The sequence below is a fragment of the Talpa occidentalis genome, unplaced genomic scaffold (assembly GCF_014898055.3).
Source record: "Talpa occidentalis isolate TD23 unplaced genomic scaffold, MPIMG_talOcc4v2.1 talOcc4.14, whole genome shotgun sequence".
Taxonomy (NCBI): Eukaryota; Metazoa; Chordata; class Mammalia; order Eulipotyphla; family Talpidae; genus Talpa; species Talpa occidentalis.
The window spans coordinates 20,982,351-20,997,508 of NW_023601433.1; the positions used below are offsets into that span (position 1 = coordinate 20,982,351).

General features: G+C 47.3%; 1 protein-coding gene across 1 annotated transcript in view; it reads left to right on the forward strand.

Annotated features, from left to right (window-relative positions):
- The window catches only part of CNIH3 (cornichon family AMPA receptor auxiliary protein 3), an 84,741-nt gene extending 71,337 nt beyond the window's left edge, over nt 1–13,404 (forward strand). Inside the window, exons 4-6 of the mRNA XM_037510179.2 lie at nt 3,677–3,789; nt 7,869–8,012; nt 11,945–13,404. Coding sequence (XP_037366076.1) covers nt 3,677–3,789; nt 7,869–8,012; nt 11,945–11,972 — 285 coding nt within the window. The 3' untranslated portion in view covers nt 11,973–13,404. The remainder of the gene's footprint in view (nt 1–3,676; nt 3,790–7,868; nt 8,013–11,944) is intronic.
- Nucleotides 13,405–15,158: the final 1,754 nt, after the last annotated feature.

Genomic DNA, 15,158 nt, shown 5'->3' on the forward strand with positions numbered 1-15,158 from the left:
CTTCTGACTGTACCCAGTCCTTGTATAAATAAATAAATAAAAAATAATAAAATCTTTAAAAAAAAAAAAAAGACAAATAGGCCCGCAGACCTTTCCTGCCGCCCACTGCTCCCCTCAGCAGTGTACTTCGGTCCTTCTGCCTGTTCTGCTCCCTGCTCTGGCTCTGGTGAATTCTCTCACCCTCTCGCGCTTCTGACTGTACCCAGTGCTTATATAAATAAATTAATTAATTAAAAAAAAGAAAGTAATCTTCATTTATATTAAAAAAAAAAAAAGACAAAGGCCCGGCTGGGCTGGTGGAGGACCCAGCCCGGACAGTGACTGCAGCTCTCTCTGCTTCTGCTCTCACAGTTCCCCTTCCTGAATGCTGCCCGTTGGCTTCCTGTGTGTGATAAGGTTTCACTCATCCTTTCCAGTTACCTGATTCCACCTTGATCATGAAACCTTCTGTGAGCCCGCCTGGTTGGAATGAATTGTAGGCCTTTCAACAACCCACAGTACCTGTATTGAGACCACTTATCTAGTATTTAACACTGCAGGCAATAAGACACAGAAACTCAATAGGCCATGGTCTGAGTAAAGTAGTTCCCGTGTGTTGTATGAAGGAATGAGACTATACATTTAACAGCTTCTCTTTATGATTTCCATAAGAGTTTCTCAGTGCTGAAGATGACTCGGGGTCGGTCCATGCTTCAGTCTGTGTTTCTGTTGTTTGCCTGGTAGATTTGGAGGTGGTGTTTATATGCCCACTGGACAAGCTCAGAACGAATGAATGAGGATTATGCCTGCCAGGTGGTCCTTGGGCCTGTTCCTGAGCACCCAGCTTATGAAAGGAGGGGCTGGCTGTGGGCAGGGGAGGATCATGAACACCATTTTGCTTTTCCCACTGATTACTCATCTGTCCCAGACCAGGCAGGTTAAATCATACTGTGAAGCAACCCCCAAATCTCAGCAGCTTAAAACCACATGTGTTTCTTTCTTGCTCGTAATTTTTGTCCATCATAATAAGTTGCCCCAGGGTCCCTGTCCTCACTTATGGTTTTAGGGTGTAAAGCTGACACGCACTAAAAATCAGTACACACTGAGGTGCACATGTAAGAAATGCATTTTGGAACCAAAGGTCTTTTTGCTATGTTAGAGAGGGGAGAAAGAGACTCTGGAGTCCATTACATTGGTTAGTCAATGATTCAGCCCTCTCTCCACATCATTTCTGCTCACACCCCATCAGCCCCGCTCAGTCGCTGGGCGCTGAGAAACGCGGCCTTGCCGTGTCCCTAAGGTGGATGCTGGAAGAGTGCGCGGGGCAGCAATAATGACCCCTCTGTGTGCAGATGGGCTCACCCATCTTCATCTGGTCTAGGAGGTGTAGATTCCCTGTATCCGCTGCATGGAGACCACGATGGCTTGGGGAAGTAGGAGAGAACTAAGGTGTGTGAAAAGGGCAACTCTGCTCTCTGGATCCGCTGGTTGGAGGCTCTTCCCCACTTGTGAGGATCCCATTCAGTCACACTAAGAGGCAATTAGGAGAAGCCACCCCAAAAGCAAGATGAGTCCTTCAGCTTTTCTTGCACCCATCCAAAAGGCTGGGGACCTCTGGAACTAGCTGGCACCCGTGAACACTTTTCCTCAACATGGTGATGGTGATGAATCCTCCCTGCTCAGAAGGTTGCAGCTTGCGTTGTAAATCAAACCCAAAGAGGGAGGAAGCAGCGGTGATTAATACCGGGACCTGGAATTCAGACTGTAATCAGTCAGAGATTTGTCACTGGAGTTGGCGATGGGGTTGGTGCTATCAGGGATGATTCAGGCCCTCGGTGGCTGTCTCTGAACATGTTAATTATCTCAGTCTAACAGGCTGAAACTGGCGATTTAAAAATATAGAGACGTGTACGGCAGAAGTCACAGCTACTACTCTTAACACTGGCCTGCCTGCCTGAGCTGAGAATGTGCTTTCTGTCCAAATGAGAGGAGGCAGGGGAGGCACAGATGGAGTCGGCAAGGATGTCTCAGTCCTGGGAGGAGGCACTGTAGACGTATCCCCTCCCCTGAGTTGGTTGAGGTTCGAAGGGACAGGCTGCCAGGTTTGCTCACTATCGCTGTCTCTGGAGTAACGGCTCTTTCTCTCATTCTCTGTTGATGATTCCAAGGTGTGGGTCAATGGAATTCATTCTTCATCAGACTTGAGAATAAAAAAGACCCTTGGTTCTGAAATGCCTTTCTTACATGTGCACCTCAGTGTATATTGATTTTTAGTGCGTGTCTCCCTCTGGATCTGTCATCTGGGGTAGTTAGTACATCTGACTGAAGCAAGAAATGGGGACCAAAATCATCTTCTCTACCTAATAGGACAGTTTGAGGCAGTTGGTTTCACACCTAGAGAAGTCTTGGTTTGTGGCCACAGGACACATCCCTACCACCAGTCAGCCACGGCACAAACAAATGCACTTGGTCAGTGCATTTTAAGTTTTAAATCTCTACTAAGTGCCAGACATTATGCAAGGCACTTTGCAGATGGAGATGAGAGCTCAGCAAGCAGCTTATTAGAGCTATGGAGTGGATCTGCGGAGGGGGCACATGGGACGAGGAGAATGACACTTGTGGATCAGTTGTGGTCAGTGCCCTGGGGTGGGTCAGGAAGCACGATGCGGTGCAGGCCTCAGAGCTGCAGGGTGGAGCGGGGTGAGGTAGGGAGGGGTGGGCAGAGCTGCCATTAGAGCAGAGGCCTTTGAGATGGACCTTGAAGGATGGCTAGAAAGATTTGCTAGAAGGACTATAGCATTTATGATGGTCCAAACAGTAATACACACACACACACACACACACACACACACACACACACATCCCTCTGTGACTGAGAAAGATGGTGCATTTGCATCTGTCTTTGATTTTCCTTACTGCTTGCCTAGGGACCAACTTTTTCCTTTGATTTCTATTACAACTCTGATTTCTGTCTGTTGTAAACAGCCTTGTTTGGGAGGGTGTTCACTATCATTTCAATCTCTTTTTACCCTTTGACATCTGTGTGGGTGAATGGAGGGTATTTGTCTTCCTGTGAGTCCACTTCCACCACCGTACTCTTCTTGGTCTGGGCTGGTTTCTCTCCCCTTTCTCCAAAGGCTATGCTTTCCTCTTCAACCATCACTGCATGTCATGTTCTTTCTCTGGGTTCCCCTGGATTCACCCATCAGCAAGCAAAATGTAGTTTCTCAGTTATTTTTCTCAATCCTCCATATTTGAATAAACACATGTATTTACTTTAGATTTGTGATTTACTATATAGAAAGATAAACATGGGGCTAGAAAAACAAGATCAAGGCAGGTATAGAATCACTAGAAACCCTATTACTTTTTCTCCTAGTGGATCCTGCCTCAGTTCAGACATTGTAGAGTCTGGACCTCTCTTGTAGTCTTCCTGGTGTCATCCATGGGTGACCCCAAGAAGCAAGTGCAGTATTTTGTTAGGTGGTGTGCTGGTACTGAGGCCTATGTCCATTTGGGGCTGGGTATAAAGCATGGCTCTGGTACTAGGAAGCAGAAAACCTACCAGAAATGGATGACAGTTTGTGGGACCGTGATTTTGCTGTGGCAGTATATCACCAGCTGTCAGAGTCAGTGTCCAAGCAGGAGTGACTTTTCCTCCCTCTAACCCAGGCCTGTGTCTCTGCTTCTTCTTCAGCTGGTGCTGCCAGAATACTCCATCCACAGCCTCTTCTGCATCATGTTCCTGTGTGCGCAGGAGTGGCTCACCCTGGGGCTGAATGTCCCATTACTTTTCTATCACTTCTGGAGGTAAGTCTGCCTGACACTGGTCTGCCCATCCTCTTTTCTGCTTAACTCGCTGGCCTTCCATAGACAATGGCCCCAAGTAGATCAGCCACCTTCTTGTCATCCCTTCCTTTTGGGCACCCTCTCCAGAGCCTTCTTCCCAAGCTACTCTCAGTAAGTCCTACAAGGGAAGACTCCTCTCACTAACTCCATTAGCCACAGCCTAAACTCTGGAAGATCAGTATTAAAAGCAGCCACAACATTATTCACAATAGCCCCCCAAATGGAAACTTCCCAGATGTTCATCAACAGATGAATGAATAAACAAGATGTGGTCTATCCTTAAAATAGAATATTATTTGGCAACCAAAGCACAGATGTGCTGGTGTACACTATAACGTGTATCAACCTTGAAATACATTATGAGTGTAAGAAACCAGTCATAAAAGGCCATTTCTATGAATAGCCACAGTAGACAAATCTACAGAGACAGACAGGAGATTGGTGGTTGCCCAGGCCTGGAAAGGAGCGACCTCCCACGGATGCAGGATTTTCTTTTTTGAGGGTGATGAAAATGTTATGAAATTAGAAACTGGAAATGGCTGTGCAACTCTATCCATATACGAAAACCCACTGAATACTTCGAAAGGGTAAATTTTATGATATATGAATTATATTTATATAAAATAAGTGTACCTACCAGAGAGGCTAGATTTTTCTGGGATAGTTCTGATTTTAAACACTCTATTGCTTGTTAAGGCCACGCATCAGTTCTTATGATTTGGGCTTTCATAAAAATATCATCACTGTATGTATATAGGAGACAGGGAAGGGGCAAGACAGAAGTGTTCACCCCTGGATCCCAGAGTTTGGTCCTCTAAAATATTTCATCATTGTCATTTACCATAAAATATAACCTATATTTAATTATGCCTGGAGAATTAATTCCTTCATATGGAATTAAGCCTATGAACACATGCTAATGCCAGACATGAGATTCCAGCATCAATGTAACATATAGCCTTTGCTCAAGGAACATACACCCTATTGGCAGAGGGAAGTATATTAGTAGATACTTGGCGAATACATGTTGGAGTGTATAGAAAAAAGCATTTAAATTGGACTGGGAGAATCACCTGTGAACATCTAGAAACGCACATTTTAGGTTGAGGGACTAGCATACGCATAAGCCCGACAGTAAGAGGACAGCAACTGGAGAAAAGCGGTTATTCAGTTTGGCTGGATAAAGGATTCTTGGAGGAAAGTGAGCAGAAACGGGGCTGACAGACAGCTGGGAGTCAGATACGGATGATCTAAAATGATTGGAGAGGAAAGTGGGAATTAATTTGTTCTGTGGGAAATGGGAAGCCTCAGGAGCTAGCCTGAAGTGATTATTAGAAACATAACTTTGACATCAATTCCAGGGGTAGATTAAAGGCTACGATTATGAGGAAGAGTCAGTTTAGGAGGTGATGGTGAAATTCCAGGTGAAGAGATGATGGAGTCTTGAACTAGGTGGTGGAAATTGGAATGGACAGGGGATTGGAGCCATGGAGGTAAACTGGACAGGCCTTGGCCAATACCTGGGTGCTGGAGGCGAGGGAGAGGGAACCTTATTAAATGATGGGGAGGGTGATGGTGCCATTGACCAAAACCAGAAAGACAGAAGAAATCACAGGTTTGGGCATGAGAGAAAACGATTCAAATACTGAAATGTGAGCTCAGAGAAGTCAAATAGAGGCATTGGGGTGTTGAAACGTGTTGTGTACCCACTGAAGGATTTTCCACACTTTCCTTGTCCAGAACCCACAATGGGTAGTTGTAGTTGCTTTTGTCTATTTTGCACATGGGGAACAGCATCTCACAAAGCTCCAGTCCTTGCCCAGAGTCGCTCAGCTAGGACATGGCAGGGCCGTGTCCTCTCCTGGATGGCAGTCCATGTGCTTACACACTGCCCCAGGGACTGGCTCTTGTCCTTATAGAGGACTATATCCCCAGGTCCTTCGAAGGGTGCATGTCAATGTAAGGGGTTGAACATTTGATCAATTTGCAAAACTCTTATCTTTTTTTTTTAAAGATTTATTTATTTTTATGCAAGAGCTGGGGTACAGGCCAGAGGTGTGGGGCATGAGAGGATTCACCAGAGACAGAGCGGGAAACAGAATAGGCAGACAGACCGAAGTATACTGCTGAGGGGAACAGTGGGTGAGATAGGAGAGGTCTCCTCTGCCACGTGGGTATCTCCCTGGCTGGTGGGAATCGAACTGGTGCTGCAGAGGCTGCAGACAGCTTCACAGTGCTGTGTTCAACCTGCTGCGCTACTGGGGAGGCCCCACAAAACTGTATCTTTTGCTAATCCAAAGAGGAGGAGTCGGAGAGCCAGCCGGTGTGTCCTTACACTTGGAATATTTGGGTCTGTATGAGAAGAGTCATTGCAGTCTTTCTGGTGGTGGTGGGGGGGGATGTTGTAATTTTTTTTTTTTTAATCCCTGACAGAGTCTAGCCTCGTTCTTGGCAGTTGGCAGCTGCTCAGAAAATGAAAGAAAATATTGGGAGGTGTCCTGTAAAAATCAGGGTCCTCCAACTCTCTCTTTCTTCCTCTCCCTTCTCTTCCAGCAGGTCAGTCCAGTCACCTCTCCCCTGCAGATCAAGCCCCTCTCTGCCCTGTCTGCTTAGAAGGGAACTGTCTGCCTTTGTCAGTGCCTGTGTTTTGCACATTTTTGCACCCTCCACATCACACCATCACACAGCAGCCCCGTGAGTGGGCAATTTCATCCCCACTTAGATGAAAAAGTGGAGGCTGAGAGAGGTTAGTGGCTGACCCGAGGAAGATCAGCCTGGTAGCCGGTGAGCAGCAGCCCCTTGGCCTCCCTACTCCACTTAATGAGGTCATCTGGGAGCAATGCCACAGCTAAAGCAAATAGGTTTTGAAATCTGCCCCTGGGAAGAGGAGAGGTGAGTGGCCTGGAGGGCTGCGAGTTGGCAGATATCATTGAATCTGGCCTGTGATTTTCTCTCAGCACAGTGTGGATGACAGATAATGTCAGTGCGATCCTCTCAGGGGGACGGAAGAAGAAACTGAATACCAGTTCCCCGAGTTGCTATGTTACAGGAATGCTCTTCAAAGCCAATGTGATTAATCCCTTGGTCAGAGTCCACTCTCCTGGTCCTTGTTGATGATCAAGAACCACAGCCTGTCCCAGAGCCTTGCAGGAACCATTAATTTGCACCCCTGGCCTCCTCTTCCTTTACCATCTGACAAAAAAGCAGCCTTCGAGCCATTTCAGCCGCATTTCATCCTCAGCCTCACATGGGGATGTGACCAAGGCCCCAGGGGCCTCCCATTGAGTCAGAGGACAGGTCCTTGCTCCACCAGCTCACCAGGCTAAGGGCGCCTGGGATTAAGCCTCCTGCACCGTCTCGCCAAGCTGGAAATTTCTGTCCTTTGAACATGCCAGTTCCCTGTGAGCTGATGTGATATTTTGAGGCAGGCACAGTTTGCTTTGGCCCCTCTCCTCCCTCTGGTCTTCTGCCCACTGTTTTGGGGGTGCTCTCTGCCCGACATGACCAGTGATCATTTTGCTGTTCTGGATCCTTCTATCAAGATGAAAAGTATCTGTAAACTACCCCACTCTCTAGTGGGAATATGAAGTCCCACTCAAGAGTGTTCAAGATTTCAAATGAGGGTGTGAGTAGAGGTTGATATTTAATCCAGAGTAGCTCATGATTAAGGTAGGATCATGGCATTCCATGTAGGCAGCGGGGTTGTGCTGTGCTATCCGCATTTCCCCATTAATACACAGTGTCGGCTCCTCCGCCCCCGTGGAGAAGGGGTCTCCTCCTGGTACTTCCCTGGTAACACCGGGAGAAACATCTTTCCTTCTGTTGCATGTGGGTGAAATCGCCACAATGCCCTGGAGCTGAGTACCTGGGGGATCACCACCTGCTGGAAGATAGTGCCGGAGTCTCTTCTTGCAGTGCCTGGGCTGTGATTTGGGCAGGAGGCAGACAGCAGCTTCCAGTGCTTCCCCTGAGGGAAGTCCTGCCTCTGATGTCCCTTCCGAGACTTGGAGGCAATGATGCCGTGTCCTCTTTTTCTACAGGTATTTCCACTGTCCGGCAGATAGTTCTGAACTAGCATATGACCCGCCTGTGGTCATGAATGCAGACACCTTGAGTTACTGTCAGAAGGAGGCCTGGTGTAAGCTGGCCTTTTATCTCCTCTCCTTCTTCTACTACCTTTACTGGTGAGTTTCTGCCCCCCCCATGGTGTGTTTGACGCCTGCAGCAAAGAGAGGAAATTAGATTGGCCTCCTGGTCTTTGGCAGGTGGTCTAGCAGGTCTAACCCCAGCTGAGTGGTTTCAGAGCAAGGGCTTCTATATAAAAAAAACTCAGGGAGCAGGAGGCGTTGCCTGCTGATGGGCACGTCCTGGTACACCTCTTGGGAGATGGTGGGTGTTGTAAGGTTGTCGCTTCTGTTCCCTGCCTCTGGGACTCTGCAGCTGGGCCAGTCAGTGGCCCCAGCTACACAGCCTTGTGCTCCTTGTCCCCAGCCTGTGTGTAAGCATTCTTGGGTACCAGAACAGAGACCCCCCCCAGCAGTTGCCATGTTTCACCAAGGGGCAGGTTGGGTCATTAAACGCTTACACTAACAATCCCCCCAATGTTACATAACACCATTTTAATTAAGAGAAGCACGATGACTTGGCGATTGTTTCAGGAATCTCCCCTCTTTTCATCTTTTTACTCAAAACATCCCAGTAAGCAGATAGCTATAAAAAGATTCTTTTATGGTTTGATACCCCAGAGAGTGCCTTTTCTGAAAATACCTCCTCCTTCTCATCCCTCTGTGGGCTCTTCTCTGGGTGTCTGGCTGGTCACCTTGCTCTCCTGTCACTACCTGTAAGTGTCCTGGTGCTGTCTCCAAAGTGGCTCAGTTCTCCGTGGCTAGGGGAGGAAAGGAAGTTGGTGGCTAGGTACCAAGGCCACAGGGTTCATTCAGGTCAGGCTTGGAAGTAGCTACATTTAAATTGCGCCAGACTCTGGCTGAGATCTTCACATGTATTGCTCCTATCTTGAGCTAAGTGCTGTCACTGTCCACAAACTCACAACAAGGAAATAGAATCTGAGAAGTTAGTTTTCCTGATTCTGTCTCAAGTCTGAGTCCATCTCACTCTGATCCCCAAGGCTGCTGCTGTCTCTCAGACAGCCCTAAAAAAGTCTACCAGAATGTGGTCTTCGGGCATCCTGCACCGAAATTAGGGGCTGAGGAGCATGTGCTCCTTCAGAATGCAGGTTCCTGGGCTTAGATCTGCTGATTGAGAATTTCATGCCAAAAGGGTGAGACCTGCCACTCTGGAGGTGCTGCTTGGTTCTGCCTCCTCTCCCCTCTGCATCCTGTGTCCGGAAGTCACGCAAGTCCTGGAGGTAGGGCTTCCTGTGAAGGAGGTTCAGTTTTTCTGTGACATACTCTTCTTGGAGTCAAGTGTTGGTCCAGGCTCAGGGTGACTTGTTTCTTTCTCCTCGTTAGTGGGGTGTCCTGGGACATTATCTGCTTATCTTGCAAGGAGTCTGAGGGTCCCTGAAGCCTCTCTGGAGATTCCCAAGGTGCCCAACAGGTTCACTTAAGCCTCTCACTCCAAGTCTGAACTCTCTAGCAACTCAGGTGGTTCTTTATTGGTCCTATTAGGAAACCAGTAAAGTGTGGGCCAGGTCCTCACAAGCTTAGCAATGTAAACCTTAGGCTAACGAGGAGTTGGGTTTCTTCAGTGGAGAGTGTGCAGTCTCTTTCTTGGTGGGACTGCAGACAGACCGTGCTGCAGTCATAGACCAAGTGGCCTGTCCTCAGAGGTATACTGCCTCCCCTCAAAGTCAGCAGAACCTGGCTTTTGCTTCTTTAATCTGGGGTCCACCTTCATCCAAGTGGACACTGAGGCAGGTCAAGTTCTTTCCATTCAGCTTTGCTGCAGTAACTGCTGGAGCCTAAGACATTGTGGGCAAGAAGGCATGTGAATTCACAGAGAGGGAGCAAAGCAGCTCTATCTGCCGAGCTGTGGGGGTGGGACGGATGGTGTGGGGGTGATGTTGGTAGCTCCTGCCAGTCGTTAGTTGGGTGTGATCATTTTGTAAGCAGTTGTGTTCCAGACATTCTGTTTGACTATCTGTCCTCAAGTCCTTTAGTTCATTTTGGCACTGCCTTCATGTTACTCGTTAATTGCTTTGTTTCCAAAACAAAATTGGAGTCAACAGCTCCTCCACCTCACTGGGAGCAGCCAGGGCTCCACAATCTTTGTTGAACCTGACCTGTTAGGGCACTTCAGGGCTTCTCAAAGAACCCCTTACACCCACCTCAAGAGTTCTTGGTCCCCCAGATTCGGAGCTGGTAGAGCGCATAGGACTGTCAGCCTGGGCCATTCTCAGAGGGAGGGGAGGAGACACACGTGGGGACCTGCCTTGGAGCCGAGCTCGGTGACAGAGACTCAGGTGGCAGAGCTGGGAACCCATGAGTGGGAATGGCATTTTACAGCTGAGGTTTCTGAGGACCTCGGAGAGGCAAAGAAATGTGTCCATGGTACTAGCAAGTAGCAATCTATCTGGCTCTAAAACAGGGGCTCTTCCCATTATTTTCCTAAGCACTGTGGCATCCAGCGCCACCCTTCTCAGAGTGTCTTGTGGACCAGGAGACATTTGAAGGTTTCATGGGATGGGAGGTAGATAATACTAACACTAACTCTAACATTAAGACAGACCAGCACTTGCACTGGCACTAATACTATCCCTCCTGGTGAGTGCAGTGTGAACTCTGTTTAAGATAAAGATCTTTCCAAATGAAGACTGTTGATCAGCGACATTACCCACATAAATTAGCACCACCCTCCTGCTCTCTTGCTTTGGGTCATGCTTGGCTTTCCCCATGGTTATTTCTCTTATTCTGTAATTATGTTATTAATGGTTTACTTGAGAGACCTTGTCTATTTCATTTCCCTCTGTATCTGCAGTGCCCTGGTCAGGGCCTGACCTACAGTAGGTGCTCATTCAATCCTTGTTGTTACGGCATAACTGTGCAGTCCCTCAAGGCAGGGACCGGGGCTGTGCATTCACCATTGTTTCCAAGAACCCAGAGTAGTGCCTGGCATGCAGGAGGCCCTCAATGAATATTGACTGCATGGGTGACTGAAAGCGAGACATCAAAGGCATTCACAATGAAGCTCAGTTTTATCACAGAAAGAACATTGGTTTGGGCGTCACACTCTGGTTCCTCACCTTGCCTTCATTAGCTGCGTGACATGGAGCAATCCACTTCCTGTTGACCCTCATCCAGTAAGACCCCTCTAGCTCCAATCCTGACTAATGATGTTCTCTGGACATGAGGTATATCAGGTTCTTGCAGATAAAACTTTAGCTGCCGAGAAGAGCTCATTGGGTCTTTGCAACTGGATAGAGTTAGAAGTAACATACTTTAGTTTCTTTCCTTTGGTTTTGTTTTTTGGATTATCCTTTCTATCTATAAAATGTGAAAAGATGGTTGTTTTTCTTTCTGCCAGGCAAAATGATTTCTTTTGATGCAGAATGTCCCCTAACCTTGCAGAATTAGGGATGCACCACTCTCCTTCCTCAGTTATGTTGGGGAGCCACCTGAAGACATTGCTCATGATGCATGTCTAATATCCTGGATTTTGTTTTAATCAGGATGACCAGGGAATTACCCAATTAAGAATTACTGTAGCATGTGTGCCCAGAGGCCCTGTGTCCACATATCAGTCCTTGTAAGAGAGAGGATGATGGTTTCCCCCAAGTAACACATGATCCGGTGTAAGCGGGGCGCTCATGGACAGAGCCGTCACAGAAGCATGTGGCAGCTGGGAGGGATAAAGAATCAGCTGCACCCTGACATCACAAGAAAGAGGAATAACAACCATAATAATCAGCTCGGCGAGGATAATAGACACTTAGAACAATCACATCTTTTACCCAAAGGTTGCAATATGCTCTTTTAACAAATATTTGGTCCTATGTTGTAGAAAGCTGTTGGGGGTGCGACAGGGGAGTAGACAAGATGTCCAGTGAGTGGGCTAAGAAACCAAGGGGTCTGGTTTTGGGAAAAGCCCTCTTCTGAAAGCCAATCTGGGCCCTTTGCAGGCTCCCACTCATGCCTTCTTTTCTCCATTTTGCTCTTAGCATGATCTACACCTTAGTGAGCTCTTAACTCAGAGACCACACACATCATCGGAGACTGAGATGGGAGAGGCTGGAGGCGGAGAGATCCACTTCTGCTGGTGATTGAAGGACAGACCCGAGGGGGAGATGTGAGAGAGCGAGCTGTGGACACCTGGAACTGGGAACTGGAGCCACACATTAGCCCGTGGCCCAAGCTAACTGTGCACATATGTTGTTGCCTGTGTATCACAGTCTTTGACATTCACATCCCACACTCAGGTGGTGGCAGTGTGCTGGGGACATGCTGCTGAAACACTGAACCACTCCTGAGCCGAAATTTCTGCTTCCTCATCGAACAAGTCCCTGCAGCAAGTTCACACTGGGCTCCTGGACCTCAGGTGGAGGTTGGAACGTGCTAAGAAACAACGTGACCCCAAAGTCGAGGCTGAGTCTGTGGGGCCCGTGAAAGATGCCAAGGATGTTGTGGGCTATCTGAGACTGTTGTTCAAGTCAGGGGCATGCCCTTCACTTCAGTGGGAAGGCTCTGGAAGTTGTGCAGATTGGCCTTTAGCTGTCACCAGCCCTGGGCCTGCACGGGCGTTTCATGCCCTGCTCTGTGACAGCCTGGCTGAGTGACATCATGGACGGGATTTGGCACAGTATGTTGGTCATGAGTTGTGTCCAAAATGACGGGGTGGGAGGACTGAACTGGGGAGAGGGGAGTCCTAGTGAAAAAAGATTTTTAAGAACGTTTTCAACACATTCCAAGTGTTAGTTTTTCACCACCATGAACTGTATTCTTTTGTTGCCATCCAAAGCCATCACAGAGTTAGTGACTGCAGATCAACTGGTCAACACTGGGCAAGGTCACCTTCCAGAACAGTTCCGGAAATGCTGGCATGACCGCCCTGTGCAGTGGACATCTGGTGGCCAAGAAGTGAGACAATTTAATTACAACTTCATTTCACGATGCAGCATCATTCACACTGTTTACTTCAATGCAAAGACGTTAATTTATTTAGAACTTTCCATTTGATATTCTCTCCTTTTTGAGTAGTTGTGCTAGGAGGTTGTAAATAATGACAAGGGTGAGATTTTTATTATGGTTCAGTTGGCCACATTGATTTTGACCTTTTTCCTCCATCATCCCTTCTTTTTCTTCTGACATACACAGGCTATTTATACATGTACCCAGTTCCCATCTGAAACCTGTGATTCAGGTTTATGAATGGTGTTTGTGTAACACGTTGTGAGCTATGTTTAAAATGCAGCAACAACTTGGGTGTCTCGCCTACCTGAGTGTCTCATTTAAACTCCATTACAGGCTCGATTTGTCTCCGTATGGTTGGTGAGTAGGTAGAAATAGCAAATTTTCAAAAAGGCATTTTGTTTCTAAAAATTCTCCAGAAAACAAAAGCAGACTTGAGGCTGAAGATATAAAACCGGAGAATTTGAGAGGACATGGGATGAGCTGGGGGGCTGCAGGGGAGCAGATGGATTGCTCCCAAGACTCCCTCTTCACCAACACCATTGCTTTGGCAGAGTAGCTGTGGCTGGGGTGGGGGGAGCATTACCTTTAGGGCTGGCCACCTCACCTTAGACTCCATTCCTGAAAGACCACTTACCTTCATCCAGAGAAACGGCCCTGGGCTCCAGGCTGCAGACCTCGAGTGTCACCCCACAACTGTCACACGAATATATGTGAAGGAGAGGGTCCATCTTTACTTCTTATGAAGGAGCTGTTTTGTTTTTATCCTTTGCCTCTTTTCAAAAAGATTTGAGATGATTTATAATAGCACACACAAGCACATGAAGGCTGTTAACATCAAAATAGCAAATTCAGGACTATAAAGTAGGAGGTTACAGTGATAACCACCATCCTGAGGGGCTCAATTTACTGTGATTGAGCATTAAATCTGATATAATTTTCTTAGCAGTGTGTGATAACCATTCCCATTTACGTCGTGTTTTATTACACTGCAGGTGGCATCCACATTTGCCCTCCTCACAATCCTATGATGTTGATACTATTCCCCCCCCCCCATTTTCTAAATGCTGAGACTCAGAGAGGGTAACTGACTGACCCCCACAGTCCAGACTGCCTTTGGACCTATGTGATGTGACTTCACCCCATGTTCTTTCTATCCCATCTGGAAGCTGGTGGGCCATTTTAGCGTATGGCAATATTTGATTAGCATTAATTTTTGGAGAAAAGAATACTTTTAAAAGAAAGTGCTCTAGAGGGCATGTCAGGTTTTCTTTTCCTACTGTGCCAGCCTCAGCTTTACTTTCATGTGAGAGGGTCTTCTCTAAGGTGATCCTCTGAAAGCTTTAACCACTGCAAGTACTTCTTGGGTACTTATGTTCATGGAAGAGAAACATCCAAATATTTCCCTCCTACAAGTTGTGACTGGGAAATAATTCCAGTGGTTACCTGGCAGAGTCGTTAGGGTCCATGTTACATGCCAGGTGCTGTGTTAGGAGCTTTGTGCCCTGATCTCCCCCATCCTTACAAAAGAAGTCTGGTTATTCTTACCCCACTTTACAGATCACACTGAGGGAAGGTGAGTCTTCCCTGGGTAAACTAATCAGAGAAGAGCACAATACTATGAAACACTATGATAAATGGAGAAATAATAGTAGATGCACATTGTGGTCTTGGGCTGATCTTCATTATAATACCACGAAGTCCACATTATCTCTGCTTTCTAGATGATGAAACTCCCAGAAGACAAGTCTCTGGCAGTAGCCCACAGTGGTAAGCATGTGTAGCCATGGCTGGAATTTAAACTCAGGTCTGCCTCTGCTCACATAATTTTTCATGCCCTACATCTTTGTCTTGTTTATTGCATAGAAAGGACCAAAGGGAGGAAGGAGAGTGAAGCAGGGGAAATAGCACCCTCGATAAATCACAAAGTGAGTGTTACCTCTGGGTGATAGAGAGCTCACTCCACCCAGCATGAGCGTGGGCACCCAGGGGAGCACGTCTCAGGGGGCATCGCATGCTGGCAGTGCTGGCACTCTGGTTCCCATCCACTCAGGCAGCGCCTTAGCCCTGGCACGGGGGTGCCTTGAGGGTCAGAGTGGGACCTGGGGAGAGCCCCTTAAGCTGATTTTTCACTTTGTGAAGCAAAGTGCATAATCGCACCCATGGCATTAATTTGCTATAATGATTCAATCAGTTCATTTTGTAAAGAACTTAGAACTGTGCCCCATACATAGTGAACACGACCTG